Here is a 22,669-nt window from a genome sequence, read left to right as displayed (position 1 = left end):
TAAAAGCTACATCCCATGTTTGCTTTATTTTTGTAAACAAAGGAAATTGTTATAGGATGATAGACAGAATGCTGTGGTTTGTTATTTTTGTTTGTTTGTTTTTTTTAAGATTTGGTTACTAAATATGGAAAACAGATTGTCCCTTCAGTTGCTTTTTGTGTAATTTTAAAAACAGGTTGGAAGAGCGGAAGGTAACTTCTGCAGTAAGTTTCTTATCCAAAGAAAACAAAATTGCTCTATGTTCATGTAATAACACACAGAGACATCCCACCTGGAGGAAGATTGCCAGACTACTAAATGGATGGTGCAAATCAGAGGGAAAATGCATGATTTTGACTCCATCCTGCTTTTTAGGGCACTGGGCAAAGCAATGGATTATTTCAGGGTACAATTTTCCCACTTCAGGATTCGTGGAAATCCTATTGCTGTGGGAGAACAAGGCTCTTAGAAATATGCCTACCATCCTTCATTTCTTCCATAGTAGCCCCTAATAGTTTGTCATAGGTCATGTGTACAAGTGGTTGCATGCTTAGGCAGTAGCCCACTGACACAAGCATCTGATTCCATGGCATTCAGCTCAGCCACAAGAATAAATGCAATTGAGTCCCCTGAGTCCTCCTCCCAGCCCAAGCATTAAGTACTTTTCTAGTGTTTGGTGAAATGAGATGGGCACAACCACCAAGAGACTGAGAGCACAAACAGGAGCAAACAAGAAGATAAGAGAAAATCAAAAAAGAAAAAGATCTATTGGGGGAAGGAAGAGCCTCTGATAAAAGGGTTGGGAACCACTCATGCATTCTGGAACTTCTGGTGCTATTCTGAATGCTCAGTCAGTTTGGTCCTGTGTCTTGTTGACCTTCTGACTTGATCAAAGTGCTGAAGTTTTGTGATGCTGATCTTCTAGTGACTCCTAAAGAACTTAGTTTTGAATCCACAACCATATCAGCTGGTTATCACATTTAAAACTGTAAGTTTTCTTGGTCTAGGATTCAGACAATGTCCACGTTTTTGTGTGTCAAGCCTAAGACATGCTTGTTTTCTGTTTTGTCCAGTTCAACAGTGATTTTTGCTGTTGAGGTGAAAAGTGCAAGGATTGTAGTGTGCCTGAAAACACAATACATAAACATCCTGTATGAATGCATATTGTCTTTAAACAGAGAGTTTCCTCTGCTTCATAGCTGAGTCGTAGCTGGGCCAGTTTGGTATGACAACTTAACTGTAACAGGTTTTGAATTACAAAAAAACCTTGCTCTTGATCAGAGAATAAACAGTCTTGGCACTCTATAGGATTTTCCAAGAAGGCTTAGAATGTGATTTGGTAGCTTCAAATAGATTTGTAGCTTTCTGCAGTATGTTTTCAGTTTTTTTTTCTGTCCTGATGTTTTTAGGGTAAAACCCACTCCCAGCTGTTAATAATTGATCGTGGCTTTGACCCTGTGTCCACTGTACTCCATGAACTTACCTTCCAAGCAATGGCATATGATCTGCTACCAATTGAAAATGATACATACAAGCAAGTATAACTCTTTGCATCTAAATACTTCATTCTGACTTGAGTTTAGGAACTGTTTTTGGTATCTGCTTTATTTGTACATTTATTAAAGGTGAACTACAAAGGGAATTATTTGCTATTTTACTACTTTATGCTGTATAAATATGGCTACAGTTTATTTAAAAACTTTTTTCTTCTGTCCTCTTTGCCAGAGATTTTTGATTGGTTACATTGTCTTGAAGCTTCTGAGTGGACCTTCAAAGATACAGCCCTAGTAGTAAGACTGATTTGGTGGGGGGAGGGTGTCACAGAGGTATGGATAACTATCGCAGGAGGGGAAAATGTCCATAGCAGCAACAATTTTTGGCTTATCCTATGATCAGAAAAATTAAGACATCTAGCTGATGTACCTATATTTACTACCCTAATCTGAAATCTTAATTGGTGACTAGTAGAGCTGAATTTTTTTTATATTTATTGAAGTTGAGATCCAGGTATGAGCTCTGCAACTTGGATCTAATTTAGTTCCACCTTATAGGCTATAAGTCTCCTAAATCTTGAATCTGCTTCCAAATTTGTTTGTCCACAAACAAGTTGTCATACTTCTGCCATGCTATCAGGCAACCTCTGTGGGATGCATTTCAGATATCTGAGAAATTGCTAAAGAACTATATACCAAATGGAAATTTACAAGAGTTTCAGAAATAATGTGAACATTTATTTATATTTATATTCTTATGAGTCTGAAACTTATTGATTTAGATTTTTATCCGGTAGGTTGAGTCAGTATTTGATTTTTTTTTAATTGTTTGCATTTTTCTCTTTCTACTGCCTTTTGGTTTAACCACTATTTGAGTGTTTCTGCAACTATATCCAAATATAAATGAAAGTATTGTTGTAAGATATCTAATATGGATCATATTCCTTCTGTTCACAGAAAACTGCTTAGTAATTGAAGTCTGTGATGCTAAGCATGTTCGCTGTAGATTTGTGGCGTAATTAGTTCACAAAAGTCTATTCTGTAGCTGTACATGGAGTTTGTAGACACACGTCCTTCTGCACCTCAAGACGTGTATAGACGTCTAATGCTATCTATATTTTGTCATCTCCAATGTGTTTGACTTTGCATACAACTTCAATTCAGAAGGAGAAAATAAAAAACCTAGAGGAAATTAAAGTGCATGTAAATCTGTTTGCTTGTTTTTAAACCAACAACCTACAGAATATTCAAAGGATAAACCAGGATGGATTTCCAGCTTTAACTGAGATTACTGCATAAGAAAATTATTCTAAAACTCATGTAATTTTGCTTAATTATTAAGGACTTCGGATCAGCCTTAACTTTTTCTGAACATTATGCATAAAAATGCTTAAAATAGTACATATTGTTTCAGAACCACATTTCTTTTTAAAAAAAGAAATAATATTTTTGCATTACCTGCCAATGTTAAAAATAGTTATTTAACTTGTTCAGTTGCTTTTATGTAAAGCATACATTGGAAATATCTAATTTCACAACCTGATTTCCTGTCTGTAGATATAAAACAGATGGATCCAGTGGAAAGGAAAGGGAGGCAATTCTGGAGGAAGAGGATGAGCTGTGGGTGAAAATTCGGCACAAGCATATTGCAGATGTGTTAGAGTATGTGAATATGTTCTTGATGTTTACGATACTTTATACATTTCAGGGATATTATTTAATTAGAAAATACTACAGTAATAGAATTGACAAAGGTATAAAGACATTGAATAATTATAGAAAGATTTGTAAGGGGAAAAGATTACCTGCTTTGGCTAGCTATTAAGAGAGAATAGTCAGTATTTACAGACCTCTCAGTGCTGTACACGTTAAATTCTAGTGTCCAAAAACTGATAACAAAATGTATGTAAATCATATACCAATATATATTGAAATCCTTTAGAAATTAAAATTATTTGTATATCTTTCAAAGATGATGATGATGATGATGACTTCACAATCTTCTAAATTTTTGAGGAGGAAATTTAGAATTCAAGAAGCACTTAGCTTTGCCATGAATGGAGAAAAGAGATTTCATTCCCATCCAAAATGAGTATTTTTGCAGGATGGAATACCAAAATGTTTACCTTAACTTGATGGTATTCCTGCTGAGAATATTTAGCTTTAGTCTTCTACCTAGAAATGTATGGAAACACACATCTTACCTTTTTTTTTTTTTTTTTTTAAACCCTAATTTTTCACTAAAAACCAGTTATGGTTTCCAATTATCATAAATCTCTTGCATTTACTACTTTATCATACTGTTAATTTAATTTTATAAATAATAAATTACTTGTTTCAGATTGTAAAGCATTCCTTTACTTTCTCTTAATCTGACAGGGAAATTCCAAAACTCTTGAAAGAAGTTTCATCGAAGAGAAAAGCAACAGAAGGAAAAGTAAGAAAGTTACTTATTACTGACTTATTGTTAAATATTTGTTTCTAATGTTAATTGCCTGTCCAGTGTATTTTTCAACAAGGTCAGTTTAAAGTTCTGTGTTTGGTTATTTGGTTCTTCACCTGCCTGAGAAATTGATACGAGTTTCTCAGTTGTGGAGTTGGGAAATCCCAGCCTCCAGCAGTAAGGGAAATAAATAAAATTGTATTTGTTGAATGAGAAACATCAGTTCATTTTAAACTGTCCTGTTTTCACAGTTATCACTAAGTAATCTGGCCCAGCTAATGAAAAAGATGCCCCACTTCCGTAAACAGATTACCAAGGTAAGCAGCATCCTATGCTTTGCTTGTCAACTCTTCTCACCAATTAGTGTATCTGGTTTTAAAGGCTATATTTTTGTCGTTTTAATTCAAGAACCTTAGAGTAGAAAAAATTGAGCTTTTGTCATGCATGGTTTTATGTTAGATGCTTCATATTTTTGTTCTCAATGAATACATTTTTTGAGGAGTAAGTCCACTTCCAAGTGTGATGGCGTTTTTTGTCAATATGAAATGTTTAAGCATTCTGTTGGATGCATTCATACTCTTTAAGTAAACTAATGTACTTGGATTATGATTGCAGATACCTGTCTGAACAGCTAATGCTTTGCAGTATTGCTTTTACTTTCTCTTTATGTAGCAATGATGAATGGAAGAAATGTTTCAAATTAATAGGATCAACACACAGTTAGTATATTGTCAAACTTAACTTTACACAATGGTATTTTATTTTTCTTTGTAAAGATTCTAAAGTTAAGTAGTGTAAGATGCATCAGTTAAACAGAAATGAAACATCTAAAGGAAACTACTGAAGCATGATCATGTTCTCACTTGACCTGTAACCATAAGTTAACAGATGTAGCTAATTGTAAACCCACTGCAGAATCTTCATGCGTTATAGAAATGAAAAACAGACTTAAAAAGATGCACTGCTGTTGCACACATTTCCCCTTAAGATGTTCTGGACTCCTGAGTGAGATCAGGTTCCAGCCAGTTGCATATCATGACTTTATCACTTTTAAGATGGTTGAGGGAAAGAGGTCTCCTATAGATTAATAATAGTACCTGGAAGTCTAATAAACCATCTTTCTTTGTGAATGGCATTCTCCTGGTGCACTCTTCTTCTCCCCCCCCGCCCCCCAATGGAATAGAGTAGTGACGTCACAGATAGACTAGCAGATGCTAAACTTGAAATTCTCAATTTGAATTATGTAATCAAACACCTAAAAGAGACTCCTTGGTTGTGGTTTTAAAGAGTCATCTTCATTTTTTATTTATGGTAATGCTTTGTCAAAAAACAGCAACATCTCAGGGTCAAAACTTACATTTGATACATTTTATTAAATCTAATATTTAGAAAATCCTATTCTGTATCTTAGTTATTTGTGAGAAGACACATGGGCTAGAATTTGAGATAATCCAGATGAATTTAATCCTGTCATGATCTCACAGCATTGAAATACTCAAACTGTTGGGAAAGATTGGTTTTGGTAAAGGCATATTTCAAAATTCATAATCATAAAGCGGCCTTATACAAAAGCATAATGGAGTGGCATCAGCTTGTAATGGGTCACATTTGTGCTTTTCTGGAAGAATGTAAGGGATTAGTCAAGTAGGGGAGGCAGTCACCAGAAGCTAGCAAAATATAGAAGCATAAGCTAATTCCCATATCCTAAGCGAAGGTCATAAATCAACACTTCCCTATTTTAAGCCACAAGGTTCTTCACTTATTATAGGCTGTTTTGAGAAATGAGTAAAAGGGGAGGGGGCCTTGATTCCAATAACTTCATTGTAGATTTTGTAACTACAATTTGATTATCAAAATTTTAATTTAGAAGGTCTCTTCCTGCTTGCACTTTAATCAGACTGATGGCTGTTACGGAGATATGTGAACACTAGGCTTCCTAAATTTCAATGTCCTTGGGACTGATCTCCACCTTGTCACAACACAGCAATTTCTGCTTGGTGTTTTAGTGCCAAAACGGGTCATCTAAACTGTATTTGGCTATAGCTACCAATCATACAGATTACTACTTTCCTTAACCTGCAGCTGTCATAGTTATAGTCTTAACAAAACAAACAAAAAAACACACATGGAAAAGTTTCTGCCTTTGAAAACCTGGAATTTGATCCTTACTGAAAAAGTCATCACTTGTTCTAAGTAAAACACATAAGCATGAGGTGGTTACAAAATTAAGCTCAGATAGTCAAATAATGACTGTGTAACTAGTAAAAATGAACTAAATTGTACTCCTGCTATGACTGAACTATGTGAAAAGAAGTAAGTTACGATGTTTGTTCTCTTACAGCAAGTAGTCCATCTTAACATAGCAGAAGATTGCATGAGTAAGTTTAAATCCAGTATAGAAAAGCTGTGCAAAACTGAACAGGTATGTGAAAGTTGTTAGTGGTAAATAAAATCTAATGTTTGCAGTCTATGCAGAAATAGTCATTTTCATAACACTAATTTTGTAGCTTGTATCTGCCTTTTTCATGGTTGGTTTTTTTAGTTGTCTACTCTGAGTAATCTTACTGTAAGACTTCATCCCCAAGGTTCCTATCCTGTCAATATTTAAGTCTTTGTTAAAAGACCTACCTTTGCCTATGGGTAATCTAGTTGATCTTTTTATTTAAAAAAAAAAAAAAATCCCAACTTGTTTTTCCCTTTCCCTAATTTGTTGTCCAGTTATGTCTCACCTTGGATTGTGAGCTCCTCAGAGCCGGTACTCTCCCTTTCTGAATGTATAGAAAGGAGCTTGTATACTCTGGGCACTACCATAAACAAACAAGCTAATACTGTTAACCTGAAGTATGAAGTACAAAATCATATTTAAAATGTTGTTGTTTAAGCTTATTCTTTAATATTATGAACATAAAGACTCTTAGAGTAGTAAAAAAAATAATAATGGTGTAAGAAGCAACTTTTATTATAGTGGTCTTTGGTCTGGAACATGGTAATACAACATTAAACAAAATCTGACCAAACTTTTACAGTAGTTACAATGTAAAAGTTTTGAAAATGTTCATATTCAGGCTGTTAGTTTCATCTGTACAGACAGGGCCCTTACTGACAACTGTTTAATTACAGCAGAAATTCTTTGGCAGAGCTGTTTTTTCTAACAGGATTTGACTGGCCAGCGTGGACTGTCAAAATTGTTTTGCTACAGGGTTTAAAAAATACAAGCTCTGGTACCACAGTTGAAATACACAACTATAACAGTTTAGCATAGCTGTTTCAATTGTGTAGACACAGGACCTTTGGTTTAAGTTCAGTGTGAATACAGTCATTAGTGAAACTTCCATCACTACCACCATGGTGGTAATGTTTGTAAAGTTAGTGGTAACTTGCATTTTGCTGGAACTAAATACAGAAACACAAATTTGATGCAATTTGTTTTAATGATTGGTCACTAAGACCACTTGGTTTGCTTTTTTAGGATTTAGCTCTTGGAACTGACGCAGAGGGCCAAAAAGTGAAAGACTCAATGAGAGTCCTTCTTCCAGTTCTCCTCAACAAAAACCATGACTCTTATGATAAAATAAGAGCTATCCTCCTTTATATCTTCAGCACAAATGGTATGATAAGTTGCTTTCTTTTTTCAATATGTTATAGATTTCAATACTAGGTTTTAGTGCAGAGACCAATACTGGGTATGGACCAGTCGTACTAGGCCATGGCAGAGTTAAAAGGAAATGCAGCCATAACATGTAGCCTCTTTCCCCCAGATGCCTCTTGAAGGGGTTGCTCATACAGGGCTAGAAGTGATACAGCACAACAAGCAAGCACATTTATGTTTTACAATAGATTATCTGAGCAGCATCTCAGTACTTAGGATGTGGGATATTTTCTTAAATTGTCCCTTTTTTACCCAGGTCAGTGTTAGGATTTGGGGTGGGATTTGCTGTTAGCTGCATCCTGGGAGTTGGAGTGTTTGGAAGAGTGATGACAAAGACTGGAGAGGAAGAATGTATTCCTGAGCTCTCAATCATAAGCACTGAGTAGCACAAATTTAGATAACTGATAATCTGATTAAGCTTCAGATGAGGTTTGACTTGCCTTTCCTTCCACCTCCGTTTCCCCAAAAGTGAATTATTTTTCCAAGTGGGACCTTGGACCATCAAGATCTGCTGTACTGGACCCATCAATGTACTGATTGCTGTTGGAGTAAAGGAAATAGAGGCTCCTGTAGAAATTTGAATGTATTCTCAAAGATTGGCATGAAGTGACATTTGAATTTTCAAGTATTTATTTCAGTATCTGAGGCAGCTTATGGTAAATTTAAAAGGATGGATTTATTATGAAATATTAAAGAAATATATCCTAGTTTTTAAATGATCAAAACTCCTATCATGTCTGGGACCAAGAGCTAATTTTTATCCTAAAGTATCAGATGGACTTGTTAGTTCAAAATCTAACTTACTCATTTTTTTCTTTGTGGCAAAAGGAACTACACAAGAGAACTTGGACAAACTGATCCAGAATGTACAAATAGAAAGTGATAGTGACATGATAAAAAATTGGAAATACCTTGGTGTACCTGTTGTGGTCTCGGTAAGTGTTAAATGCTGAAGACTGGAATGTTGTTGCTGTGGTAACGCTATCTGGGGGCCACTTACCTGTTCCAGCTGCTCAGTGCTTCTGTTCTTGGAGCTCTGATTATTGGCCTCAGTGTTACTCATAAAGAAAGGCCACAGGCATGGTTCGGTGACAGAGGCACTTGACCAGATTTAATATGTTCAAGCACAGTACTAGCATCTCATAGAAGCTATGGGTACACTAACACGAGTGCCCAGTGGCAAAGAATGGCTCAGTCTGCAGCAGGAATTTCTTCTTCGAGTGCTTGCTCATATCGATTTGAATTAGGTGTGCGTGCACGATCGTTGGAAGATTTTTACCTTAGCAACACTTGGTGGATCGGCTGAGGCGCCCCCTGGAGTGGTCCCCTTATGGTGCTGGATATATGCCCCTGCTGACCCAGCGCCCCCTCAGTTCCTTCTTACCGCCTGTGACGGTCATTTGAAACTGATCTCCGCTTCCTTAGCACTTTACTCGTTATACTGTAGATAGTTGTTTAGTGTAGTTGTTAATAGTTTTAACAGTTATAATGTAATTAATAGTAAATTTCATACTGTGACAAAGCTCCAAGTCTGTATTAGTGGGTCCTGCGCTTCCTGGCGGATTCATTGGCCTCAGAAGCTCGCTAAGGCCCTCAGTATGACCTCCCTTTCCAGTATGATGGCAAAGGTTACAGCTTATAGAGCTATTTTCATCACAGGCCAGTATGGGAAGTGGGAAGGTGGAATACTCAGTCTCTGTTGCTCCTTAGAGCTCCATAGGCACTGTTTGGTCTCCTGCCTAGACCAAAGTCTGTTTTCCCTTCTCAGAGACCTCTGTAGATCATGCGGGGAGGAAGGGGGGAACCTGGGCCCACTCTCTACTCCTGGTTCCAGCCCAGGGACCCTAATGATAGCAGCTCTTAGCATCTTCCCTGCTCCACTGACGCTGCTTTGATTTCCCTGGGCCACTTCCCAGTGCTCCCCTTTTCCAAGTTTCACCCTTGCCTCAGAGCTCAGTAATGCTTCCTCTCCTCCAGCTCCTTTCACCTGGGCTCAGAGAGAGAGAGCTGGCAAGGAGAGTTTTTTTTTTTTTTTTTTTTTTTTTTTTTTTTTTTTTTTAAGGCGTGTAAGTGGGACCTTAATTGGTTCCAGCTGTCTCCATTAGCCTCACAGCCTTAACTGACCTTTTGTCAGTTAATTGAGGTCAGGTGCCAGCATTAGCCTAATGACCTTAACTGGTTAAGTTGGCCTCAGGTGTCTGGATTGGCCTGGAGTAGCCATTGTTTGGCTATCCAGGGAACAGGGACCTGCTCATTCTGAGGCTGATCTACCTGCCTTCCACTACCCTCTTATATCCTTCTGGCCTGAGTCTGTCACAGTACATAGTGTAGATAGTACTTGGAGGAAACAGGGTTTATCCCCTTCCCTCCTCCCCAGTACCAGGGCCCATACCCAGGTCTCCGGGTTTCAAGCCTTGCTCAGCCTGTCTCAAAACAATGCCTATGGGAGACCCCGATGACTCCTCCTGCTTGAAGTGGTTGGTGGAATCCTATCAGATAATTGTCGCATTTGCAAGGCTTTCAAGCCTTGGACAAAAAAGGAGCGGGACTTTCATTTAAAACAGCTTCTAATGGAAGCAGCACTTAGCCCGGTGCCCTGAGCACCGCACGCGCAGACCAGGCGCCGTCGGTCTGAAGCACGCCTCCGGCACCAGAACGACCCAGCACCAGCACCGCCTCTAGCACCGGTACAGATGCGACATTGCTCGCTGTCTCTGCGGCCCAAGAAGCAGCACACACCACCTGCTGCTTCTGTGCATTTGCAGGCGCTGCCTGTGCTCCCATTGGAGCAACAGTCTGGGCCGGACTGCCCCGTGAAGGCTCCAAGTCCGGCACCGTCGATTCCAGTGCCGCAAGGGCCATTGAGTCCAGTGCGCACCATGGCTGAGCTCGGCCTGCCGTCCACTCCAGAGGCCTTCTTCACCGGTCACGACCTGATTGCGCTGACTGAGCCTGGACCATCTCACCCTCCAGCACCGCCGGTGCAGACTGTTTCATCCATAGGGAAACCCGCCTTCACGCGACCTCACTCTGCGAGGAAGACAGCTCGGCACTGATCTCAGTCCCGGTCGCAGTCCTGATCCCGATGGTCCCAGACTCGGCGCCGCTCGCAGTCCTGGCACTGGTCGTACTCGCGGCGCCACTCCGCCTCACGTAGGTCTCCCTCCTGGTATGATTGGTACTGATCAAGCTCCCGGCACCGATCATCTTGCAGCCGATCCTGGCACCGCCCGGGCCATAGGTCCTCATCGAGATCTAAATTGGCCTCCCGATACCGTTATGACCGGTCCCGATCCCAGTACCACCCAAGATCCTAGCACCGGTCTCCAGCTCCCAGGCGCAGAGTGACAGAGCAGGACAGTGCAATGCAGCATGTGTGTTCGGCCCCGCCTTGGCCTTCACAACCGAATTCAACATCGTCCCAAGCGGGAAGTGGCTGCCAGGGCCAGGGCCAGGACGCAGATGGTGCTAGCCAGGGGCAAGATGGAGGACAGGATCCTGACCAGAGACCGCCACAATGGTCCTTCTGGACTCCTTGGGCATACTACCAAGCCCACAGTGTCCCCTCAGGCACTTCTCGATCTGCCCATTCGGAGCCTCGAATGTCTGAGGCCACTGTGAGCTGCCCTCCCCCCGGTAGCCTCGGAAGCGACTGCCCTGCCATCAGATCAGGCCCAGGCCACTAGCGTGGTGGACCTAGGGCAACTGGACCCTCCTCAACCAGACCTTCTCCAGGACCTGCTAGTCCCGGGGGTGTCCTCCTCATCCTTGCCTGATGAGGCCATGGCAGGCACATCGTCCTCTGGCCCACCACCTATAGATCTTCGTGCACACCAGGAATTGCTTCGTAGGGTGGCACAGAACATGAACCTCCAGGTGGAGGAGGTGGTAGACATTTTATTGGCTGATGCCCCCACACGTGTAGCCCTGCCTTTCATTCGGATCATCCGGGCTAAGTTCCTGGAAGTGGTCAGCATGTCCGGAAGTGGCTCCTGGGGCAGGTGGCTGTGCTGCATACTGCCGTTGCCTATGGGTATCACCCCTGAAGCTCCATTGGCCATGGTTCCCCATTCTTGGTCAGTGGGAGCTGCAGAGGGATGGTGCCTCCAGGCGAGGGCAGTACACAGAGCCCTCTGCCCCGCTTCTCCTCCCTCTTTCCCCGCCCCCCCCCCCGCAGGGACATGGTGTGGGTGGCTTCCAGGAGTGATGTGGGGCCAGGGCAGACAGGGAGCCTGCCTTAGCCCCACTATGCCATGGGGCTGGCAATCCTGTGGGCCGGATTGAAAGCCCTGATGAGCTGGATCTGGCCCGCACGCCATAATTTGCCCACCTCTGGGTTAAGGCAAGGTTACCCGACATTTATAGACCTGAGACAAACAACTTATGTACCACCTTACGTTTCATGACATCTGCCTGTTACCTCCCCTTGTACCTTGCTCTAGACATCTCAGGCCAAACATCCCTATTCATCACTTCTGTCAAACCCTCTTAGGCCAGGTACATGTGACCTAACACCAGATAATGTTGAACAGACACCCACCCCGCCCCACTCCTTGCTGCTTAGGAGTGCCTGTGTTTTAGCAACACTAGCAGTACCTTTGCCAAGGTCACGTATCAGAGAGTGTAGTTGTAAGCATCTACTTTAATACGTGGCCTGACTTTGGTTCATAGTCTGTGCTTTAGGCCTCCGGTCTTGCACCAGGTCGAGTGCTCCAAGCTCTCTCTCACTCCTACGGTAAGAAATACTTCATTTTTTCCATTTAGCTCTGAGGCTTTTTCTGCAACTCTTAATATGGCATTCCACATTTTTCTTGGGAGAATCCAGAAGCTAGTTATTTTGCTAGGAATTCTTGAGAAATTCCCACTGCTAAAATTTGCGACATATCTAACTTTTAATACAGTATGCTGGTTTTTACACTTGATGATTTTCCAAGTAATTTTATTTTGATGACAAGTTATGAAATAAACAGCGTGCAAAGTTATGCAGGCTTTGAGTGTAGTGTAACGTAATGTCTGAACTCTAGAGTTTTCATACACGTAATTTAAGAATCTGATCATTTAAGTGAGATAGGCAGTCCTCATAGTAACAAAAAATCAATTTTTTATTTTATAACTTAATCAGACTTCCTGGAAAACACTCTTTATTCCTGTTTCACTGTTCTATCAAAGTGTATAGGTGCCTTATAATAAAATCTAGTACGGGGGAGGAGGGCGGACAGGTGCGAGGTAAAAAGTTTGGGAACCACTGCTGTAAACCTTAGGCTCCAGCAACGGGGCAAAAATTATATGTGGGGAGCCATTAGCTTAGCAATTGTAGAATATACACTTCAGCATTCAAATAATCACTTTTTTGGGTAAACATCAATATATCTAGCTCTTTACTTCAGAAACAAAGGTTTCCAGTACTTAAACTATGTAGAGTACATTTCTGCTGCAATTCAAAATTGACGCACATGGTGCAATATTTCTTTGGCACTTTGTTTTGCTGGGAATGATTTAAAAGAAATAGTATAATAAAATTATAGCCTCTCAATTTTTTTAAAATGTTTGTTTAGTCTGCTTCTCAGCAACGCAGACAATCAAGGAAGGACCGCTCTTCAGAAGAAACGTTTCAGCTTTCCAGATGGACACCTGTTATCAAAGATGTTATGGAGGTAAATTCTAAGAACATAGTTGTTTCCTAGATGCAATATAGAAATATTCATAAGTACTTTATAAGCTAACAGTTTATCCAAGATCTTTTGAAATGGCATTATAAAAGTTTTGAGTTAATTACATTTTATATTCCATAAAATTTTCCTAAGAGGAAAGTTCTTTAGACGTGCACATAACAACTAAATTTCTAGTTAGTATATTAAAATAGAAAATTAAATTTATAAGGTAAACTTTAATTTTAAGTATAACTGGAAAATAGTTTAAAGCTAGCTGAAGCAAATTAAGGTAGAGGGGGACATTTGAATTTCCTCTCCAGTGGCTGATAGTTTGATATTGGGTTCTTTAAATTAAACTCCTTTCTTTGTGTGTGTAGTGGATCTTTAGACTATAGTTTAAATGTTAAATTCACGTAATGGGTGCCATTAAGTCACCTGGGAAATCCATGCAAAGTCAGTAGTGTAGTTTGTCTTTAGAAACTTGGACTTCCCATATGTACATACATACCCACATAATTTCTTTGTGGAGAAATTAAGTAGGTTAATGCAGTTACACATAAAAAAATCAAAGATGAAATCTGAACAATTATATCAACGTTGTGTTAAAAATTAGTTAGAAATTACTTCCTTCTGTTTTTCTTCCTCACACATGGAGTCTAAGTCACAAATGACATTCAGCACTACAGTAATTAAATATAGATGTGGTGTGGTGCTTAGTCTTTTTCGCGGTAGGAGCACCGGTTCTTGTGAAATCTGTTTTAACTTGTTACTGCTTCTGGATTGAAGTTCTAAACCAGCCAGTCTTGTCAGGAGTTGTAATTTATGGGGTTTTGTAATGTATAGTGTTTCAAGTTAACATAACTTGGTTAAAATGAATATATTTTTCCCCCCTTCAGGATGCTATAGAAAACAAACTAGATTCAAAAGAATGGCCTTACTGTTCCCAGTGTCCTGCAGCCTGGAATGGTTCAGGGGCAGTAAGGTAAATTGTTACAATTTACATTCAGGAAAATAATTACTATTCTCACTGTATTTTCTTACATGCGTTGTATAACTTTCATTTTGAGAAATGATGCACAGTAGGGGCTGAAGTAACTATTTAGTATAAAATGAAATTACTAAAAAGTATTTCAGTTAATCTGAAATGATCCCTGGAGCTTTGCTGTATGACCCTCAAGCTAGTTACTTATATAGCTCATAATTGTAGTTTGAGTGCCTCTCACATATTTAAAATAAAAATAACATCTTTCTTACCAGAATTAAGTCACCTTTAGAAGAGTTAGCTTGAGTAGTTTATAAGTGGTGGTTTGTGTATGACTGTCTTGTGTGTCTCTATATTAGGCTGAAGAAATGTTTTGCATTTAGTTCTGAAAGTGACAGTTCCCATTTATTTTTTTTTTTTCAAAAGAGTGAAGTCTGTAGGCTAGGTCTGAGTTTTGTGCAAGTTCTGTCTCCTGTACTCACAAGCCTCCCCTTACTGAACAATTTAATTATCCTAGTGGAATTTAACTCTTGTGGAAATCAGTGGCCCTAAAGAGAGAGGTGATCACTGGTAGCTAAGTCCAGTCCTGTGGAAGTTTTCGAATATCAGAGTGGACAGCTAGCATGGAGAGTATAGTGGAGTGTGGTGTGTTTATATATTCAGTGAATCTTTGCATAGTACCAGTTAAAGCTTTTTTCAATGTGTGGATTCAGATATGAGTTGCAATAATCAATGTTGGATGTCACAAATATTGATCATTGTAGGCAGATCTCTGATAGGTAGAGTCACAATTTTCTGGCTAGTGACAGATTTGAAGTTGGGTGTCTTTTGGGGCATTAGTAGTTTGCTGACCTACTGAGCTCAATGCAGTGCAAACACAGAGACTGTGTGACCTAAAAGTCCCCCAGTAGCTGTATCACAATGTCCAACAGTCTTTTTCAGTACTGGCCAATATTCATCGTGGTGCTATTTACAGTTAGGTATTGAGAAGGACAGTGATGTTTGTCTGACATAAAGGAGATGAACCCTTTTTTGGGAAAGGTATAACTGGATCATTCTCATTAAGAATTTTCCAGCTTTTCTCATATAAATGTAGATGTATAGCCCAGGTGTATCTCAAATTTCCTCACTTGTATTTACTTTTCCCTTTTGTGATAACTGTAGGTTTTAGACTTATATCTATGGTGTAGTACACTTTTTTGTCAATTTTGTACATAATCGTGACTTCCCCTTGTCATAGGGCCAAAAACAGGGTTAGTGGGTAAATAGAATGTTGTAATAATAAAGATCCTGGACTTATGGCATAAGACCATGATTTTTAGTCTCCAGCAAAGTTATGAATTTAAGCTCACAGTCTCATCTTTTGAAGGCTACAGCAACACTGCAAACATGGAAATTTTCTGTCATTTTTACTAGTACATTACACTATGTGGGTGATGAAACTAGATGCAATAAATCACTGTGTTCTGTGCTAAGGTTTTTTTTATGAACTATTTTACAGTGCTCGCCAGAAGTCCAAGACTAGTTACCTGGATGATCGAAAGAGTGGTTCAAAGCTGATAGTTTTTGTAATTGGAGGCATCACATACTCTGAGATGCGCAGTGCTTATGAAGTTTCTCAAGCCTACAAATCTTGTGAAGTTATTATTGGTAAGCCTATCTAGGGAAGAGGAAGTAGTAGATGAGATGAGGTGCTTCATTTGAGCCTAATGATGTTTAGTTTTTACGTGCATTTTTGAAAAACAAGCATATTTTTCTGTGTCCCCTAGGTCAGTCTAGAAAAAGCATTATATGGCCACTATGCTCTTCTGAAACTACATCCAGTATCCCTAGATCTGAATTGGTCCTTTATGGCTATTGACTTAATTTCTTGTTCTAAAAAGACACGTTCCCACTATTACCCTGAAAATCCCTACAGAAGAATTGATAACCAATATGAGACAATTCAGACCTCAGTGTTGCTGCTGAAATATAATACCCTAATTTCAAAATTACTGAATCAGATGTATGACTCACAGGAGTCATGCAGCTGATTGCTAAAGGTACGCATTACAGTGAATCTGCTGACAACTGTTTTGTTTCATCTTTGCATTCACTTGTACCTAGCCCATTACTGAACTTGTTGCAGTTACTGTTACCAGCTGAAATTGGAAAACACACACCAAAGTAGTGCAAAAATATTACTGACATAAAAAACTTTTTTGCAGTAATAACTGAAATGGCTACAGTTTGGCCCAGAACTTTTGGCAGCATTCTTCTAGCTCTAGCCAGGGGTCAATCATTTACTTCTGATGAAGCCCACCTCACCCTAAGAATTGTAGTGGGTCCTGGTTGTTTCACGACATGTGCCAAGAATTGATCTTAACAGTGTAGATGCTGCAGGAATTATTGGAGATAGCCATTCTACCAGCTGCTGTTGCTCTGTCTAGATAGCAGTTAAAAATCTTACAGTATGTGTCAGAGGAGTAAAATGTCAGTTAAAAAAAAAAGAAGTCTGATGTCCAGAGAGGGCATAATGGTGGCTGCTATTGTCCCAGACACCACAAGAAGGAAGATAGGACACCAGGAATATGGTTTAACTAGGCTGCAACTTTAAGTAACACATAAGAAAACCATCCAGCAGGAACTGCAGAGGACAGATGACCTGCACTGGATGAAACTCTTCTCCTTGGTGAAGGGTTGCCATCAGTGTGCCTCTGCTGTGCCGCCCCCCCTCCTCTTCCCCTCCCCCACATGCACACATTTTCTGTTAATCTGATCCTAGTACAGCTTCTGGGACTCCATCACCTAACATGAGGGTTAAGGGAGTGGGGAAAAGGTTTTCTTACTGTACCAGACAGTAGAAGACCCGCCCCATTTGTTACCTTGTTTAGAAGATATATCCTAATTTTGCTTCCAACTCAGGCTATCAGAACCCTGTTGAACGATAACCTGTTGAGTCACTGGGCTACTGGAAGGAAGGCAAAAAACCCACTTCTCATTGCCCAGGCCACTCCTTCCTAGCCCTTAAAAGACAACTACCATGGTGTGTACCGCACAGCCCCAAACCCTGGTGGTCCTCTAATCCCAAAAGTGGGGGAGGGAGAAGAGGATCTTTTCTTTCTGGTGCTCAGATTATGGCAGCTGTGGACAGGGGGAAGGGTTTATGGGTATGCGAAAGCAAATAAGCTGTACAGAAGAACATGGCATAACCCTTAGCCTATTGGACACTGATTCTCCACCTCTCAAACCCATGTGGGGGCAGGGGGAGAGGGAGTGGAATCCTTGAAGGGCCCCCAAGGTTTTGTTCTCCTGCTAACACAGTCAAAGCCACCCCCTACCTTGGGGGTGGGAGGAGCATTTGCTTCCATAATCACTGCATGTCCAGCATCAAAATCATTAAAGCATTTTAAACTACTGTATCTAACGTATGAAAGGTACAATAAAAATACTTAACACGCAAGTTTGATTTGGTAGCGAGTCATCCTGATGTCAGCAAATCCTACATAGTTAGCTGCATCCATCTAAAGTGTATTCTGTGTTACCAGGTTCTACTCATATTTTGACACCCAGAAGATTGCTGGATGATGTAAAGATGCTTAATAAACCAAAGGATACAGTTTGCATTGTGGAAGAGAAACTGTAATGTTCAAGCAGTACTATTTCAGTAGTGATTAACTAAAAATGTATTAAGAGATCACTTCATATAAATAGTATGTAAATATTTTTATGGAATTAACTTTTCCAGTGATGTATTTGGGAAAGTACACACCCTCAACTAATGGAGTATCTTTTTATAATTTAAATTTGCTGATTTTCTTTTTGGAGTTAAAGGCAGGAAGAAGAGGGAAGAAGTGTCTAACACCTTGTTTTTATGTTGTATGGGTATGGACAGCATTTCGCAGTAAAAGTGCTTTCTGAAACTGACATCTTTACCACCAGCAACAAATCATGCTAGAATTTAGAAATCATCATGTTTTGTATATATACTAATGGCTCTTTCAGTAATTATGAAAGCTTTCTATGCTGGAAACTGGAGAGGTTTTCTGAAACTGACATGAAAGTACCTAGACTTGGAGAAGTTTCAGAGGCAAAAGCTGTAAATATAAGCATATGGTAAGATTATTTCACATGAGTGCAATGTCTCTTGCAATATGTAAAATTCAATTAAAACAATTTCTATTAAAAAAGGAAACCTACTGTCTTGTGAAAAATCCTAGGGCAAAATCTGACTCTCTGTTGGTGCTTTCTGATGGTAGATTATGAGGGGAGGGGAATTAATCATGGAAGTTGCATTGGCCTGCTAGACCCAGGGTTGTGAGTTCAATCCTTGAGGGGGCCATTTAGGGAACTGGGGTCAAAATCTGTCTGGGGATTGGTCCTGCTTTGAGCAGAGGGTTGGACTGGATGACCTCCTGAGGTCCCTTCCAACTCTGATACTCGAATATTTTAAGTACTAACAAAAATGGTTTTACTTTCAATAAAACTGGAGAACATGCTTGTCCATCTTGTATGAAATGTTTCAGTGCAGTAACACTACTCTTCAGGACTTTTCCCATATTGTTCTTCACAAAAATAGAGAGAATTGGAGCGGGGGCAGGGGATGCATTCTATTTTAAAGGTCAACCCAACCATTATCACTGAACTGAATTAAATATTTTCAGTTTTTATAGTGGAGGAAATACCGATAGTTATATATTTCCAAACGTCAGTACTTTCAATTTCTGTTGTGCAGAAAAGCTTTTATTTTTGGTTTCAGTTTAGCTAGCAGCTGCAGAAGGAATATTTGTCTTTATTTGGTTTAATTCATTCAAAGTTGAAAAAGTAGAAATGCATGTTTTTCCTTTTCCAGTCTATGAATGAAAACCAAGTTGGAGAGGATAAGATCCAACCTCTCAAGATTTAAGGACATGGGGTCAGATTTTCAAAGTAATTCCCATTGGTTTAAATAGGACTTAGGCACCTTGAGGGATTTTTAAAAGGGCCCAAGCATGTCTAGTGCCTATCTGCATCCATTCAGAACCTAAATAACTTTGAAAACCTGGCTCACAGTAACCAGAAATAGTCTGTCAGTTCACTAGCTACAGTTAATGCTGTCTTTGCATTTAAAGCTGTGGGGGTTTTTTGTTCTTTTTAAAACAAAACATGTTTGGATACACTTTTTTTCTTCTCTCATGTACCCAGCAGAAAGGTAGTTTTTATTTAACTAATACCAATGTGTTTGTACATTTTTAATTGAGTTGTTTCCCTCCAATTATAGCTTGACATGAAATCTAGAGTAAAATAAACCTAGTAAATCAATCACTATTTTCTAACAACGTGAAAGTTAAGAATCTGAATAAATGTTTATGAATATAGTGCAGTCTCCAAATATAATCTAAAATGTATAATGTTGATTTGCAACTAATTTCAGTGGTGGTAAACCTTTCTTCAGAAAAACTAATTGAAGTACAAATGCAAAACATGATTAAAATCAATTTGAATAAAAATTTCCTGCTCCCTGGCTTAAATCATGATAAAATTTGGTGTTTTAAAATGAGGGTTGGAACAACCTGTATAGTGGGGGTGCTGAGAGCCATTGAACCAAACTGTAAACCCCCATATATGATGGAAATCACTTAAAGCCAGGAGGTGTGGCAGCACTGCTAGTTCTAGCACCTGTGTTTTAAAATGCTAATATGAATCTGTCCTCTGGTTTGTTTAAATCGTCTGTCCCCCATCCCTACAGCTGCACAGAACAAAAGCAAGTGGTTTTAATAACCTAAATCTAGCATTTTGCTCTTGCAAAAATCTAATCCAGACAGTGGCTAATAAGGATTGCCAATTAACGGGCTGTACAGAGATGCTTGACAAAAAAATCTGATTACTATGCTATAGTCCAAAAATAATTTACTGTAGTTTCTCATGTTTTAGAGTTGTTGCATTACATGTAAACTAAACATTTACCCTTTTCTGAAAAATTGCTCAGCTTTAGCACTTTCTCTAGTGTCAGTGATTAGTTTTAACTAATAGAAAAAATAGCTCTGCTGCAGTTACACTAAAAAAAAAAAAAACTCACTTGCATATAAATCACAAAACGCTAGTGGCTCACTCAAAGCCAAAGCAGGGTGTATAAAATTTTGCATGAATTGTGACCAGCTCAGTATCTTATGGGACATAGAATCATAGGACTGGAAGGGACCCCGAGAGGTCACGTAGTCCAGTCCCTTGCACTCCGGGCAGGACTAAGTATTATCTCGACCATTCCTGACAGGTGTTTGTCTAACCTGCTCTTAAAAATGTCCAATGATGGAGATTCCACAACCTCTCTAAGCAATTTATTCCAGAGCTTAACCACTCTGACAAGTTTTTCCTAATGTCCAACCTAAACCTCTTTTGCTGCAATTTAAGCCCATTGCTCCTTGTCCTAGCCTCATAGGTTGAGAACAATTCTTCTCCCTTCTCCTTGTAACAACCTTTTATGTGCTCGGAAACTGTTTTCATGTCTCCTCTGTCTTCTCTTTTGCAGACTAAACAAACACACATTTTCCAATCTTCCCTCATAGGTCATGTTTTCTAGATCTTTAATCATTTTTGTTGCTCTTCTCTGCACTTGATCCAATTTGTCCACATCTTTCCTGAAATGTCACCCAGAACTGGACACACTACTCCAGTTGAGACCTGAGTAGAGCAGAATTATTACTTTTTGTATCTTGCTTACAATACTCTTCCTAATACATCCCAGAATGATGTTTGGGCTGGTTTTTTTTTTTTTTTGGTTGGTTTTTTTTTTGCGATGTTACACTGATTCATATGAGGCTTGTGGTCCACTATGACCCCCCAAATTCCTTTTCACAGTACTCCTTCCAGGTTAGTCATTTTCCATTTTGTATATGTGCAATTGCTTGTTCCTAAGTGGACTACTTTGCATTTGTCCTTATTGAATTTTAATCCTATCTTCCAAAGTGCTTACAACCCCTCCCAGCTTAGTATCGTCTGCAAACTTTAAAAGTGTACTCTCTATACTGTTATCTAAATCATTGATGAAGATATTGAACAGAACCAGACCCAGAGCAGAACCAGACCCAAAACAGATCCCTACAGGATCCCACTCATCATGCCTTCCAGCATGACTGAACTACTGATAACTACTGTCTGGGAATGGTCAAGATACACGATGTCTACCATTTTCCCCCTCCCCACAAAGGCTTGTGGCGAGGGGGAAAATGCTGACTGTTACTTATCACCTTATTCTCTAAGTTTTTGCAAATTGATAGCTTAACTTCTGTACCTGGAAAGATAAATATAGAGCAAATAGTAAAGCAAACTGTCTGTAATTCTCTTTTTATAGACTGGCACTATATTTGCCCTTTTCCAGTCTTCTGAAATCTCTCCTGTCTTCCATAATTTTTCAAAGATAATCACAAATGGCTCAGTATCTTCTCAGTCTTCTCCTTGAGTATTCTAGGATGTATTTCATGAGGCCCTGGTGACTTGAAGACATCTAATTTGTCTAAGGCTTGGTCTACACTGAGGGGAAGGGGCAAGCTAAGTCTGTCGAAGTTACACAACTTCAGCGACAAAAATAGCGTAGCTGAAGTTGACGTACTCAGGGCTACTTACTGTGGTAGATCGATGACTGACTGACACTCCCCCACTAACTCTGCCTATGCTTCTCGCTCCGGTGGAGTACCGGTGTCAATGGGAGAGTGCTCGGTGGTTGATTCACTAGATGCAGTAAATCGATCCCTGCTGGATCGATCGCCCCAGAAGTAAATGCAGACATGCCCTTAGTAATTATTAACTTCTTGTTTCCCTATTTTAGTCTCTGATCCTACCTCACTTTCACTGGCATTCACTATGTTAGATGTCCATTGCCACGGCCCTTCTTGGTGAAAACCAAAACAAGTCATTAAGCACCTCTGCCATTTCCACATTTTTCTGTTTTTTCCTCCCTCTTCCCAACCCCACTCCTCCTCCTCTCCAGAGCACACTACATCCCTTCTTCCCCCCCCCCCAAAAAAAAAAAAAAAAAAAAAAAGGTTTAAGCTCTGCCAAACAGCTATTTGATGGCAGGAAAAGCACTGAGAGGGAGGTGGAGGAGGGGGAGAAGAGGAACTTGTGCAATGCTCCCTTCTAAAGTCACTGCTCTTCCACAGACTCTTACAAGCTGTGGCCAGAGCAGGCAGCCAAATCACATTAAAGAGAACATTGCACAACTTTAAATGAGCATGTTCCCTAACAGCAGCAACATAACTTCAAAACATTAAGCAGGAAGATGTTAAGTGAGCAGTTACTGTACTTCCTGTCTTTCCTACGCAGTGGGATATTTTGCTTGTGCCCTTAATAATGTCTCTCTGAAAAACTGTTGTCTTCAATTGTTTTTCCCCTTAGACTTGCTCCCCATGAGATCTTACCTACCAACTCCCTGAGTTTGCTAAAGTCTGCTTTTTTGAAACCCATTATCTTTATTTTGCTGTTCTTCCTTCTATCATTCTGTAGAATCATGAACTC

At 39.7% G+C, this 22,669-nt stretch overlaps 1 protein-coding gene across 4 annotated transcripts in view; it reads left to right on the top strand.

Annotated features, from left to right (window-relative positions):
- STXBP3 (syntaxin binding protein 3) overlaps positions 1 to 18,371 on the top strand; it is an 83,634-nt gene extending 65,263 nt beyond the window's left edge. For all 4 annotated transcript variants that reach the window (XM_050963459.1, XM_050963457.1, XM_050963460.1 and 1 more), the window contains 11 exons: positions 1,389 to 1,513; positions 3,030 to 3,134; positions 3,852 to 3,909; positions 4,167 to 4,232; positions 6,257 to 6,337; positions 7,385 to 7,523; positions 8,393 to 8,499; positions 13,120 to 13,218; positions 14,112 to 14,197; positions 15,699 to 15,847; positions 17,725 to 18,371. In XM_050963459.1, the coding sequence (XP_050819416.1) occupies positions 1,389 to 1,513; positions 3,030 to 3,134; positions 3,852 to 3,909; positions 4,167 to 4,232; positions 6,257 to 6,337; positions 7,385 to 7,523; positions 8,393 to 8,499; positions 13,120 to 13,218; positions 14,112 to 14,197; positions 15,699 to 15,847; positions 17,725 to 17,822 (1,113 nt within the window). In that variant the 3' untranslated portion in view covers positions 17,823 to 18,371. The remainder of the gene's footprint in view (positions 1 to 1,388; positions 1,514 to 3,029; positions 3,135 to 3,851; positions 3,910 to 4,166; positions 4,233 to 6,256; positions 6,338 to 7,384; positions 7,524 to 8,392; positions 8,500 to 13,119; positions 13,219 to 14,111; positions 14,198 to 15,698; positions 15,848 to 17,724) is intronic.
- Positions 18,372 to 22,669: the final 4,298 nt, after the last annotated feature.

The sequence above is a fragment of the Gopherus flavomarginatus genome, chromosome 7 (assembly GCF_025201925.1).
Source record: "Gopherus flavomarginatus isolate rGopFla2 chromosome 7, rGopFla2.mat.asm, whole genome shotgun sequence".
NCBI lineage: Eukaryota > Metazoa > Chordata > Testudines > Testudinidae > Gopherus > Gopherus flavomarginatus.
Note: the sequence above shows the minus strand (reverse complement) of the source record. Positions and strands in the feature narration are given on the sequence as shown.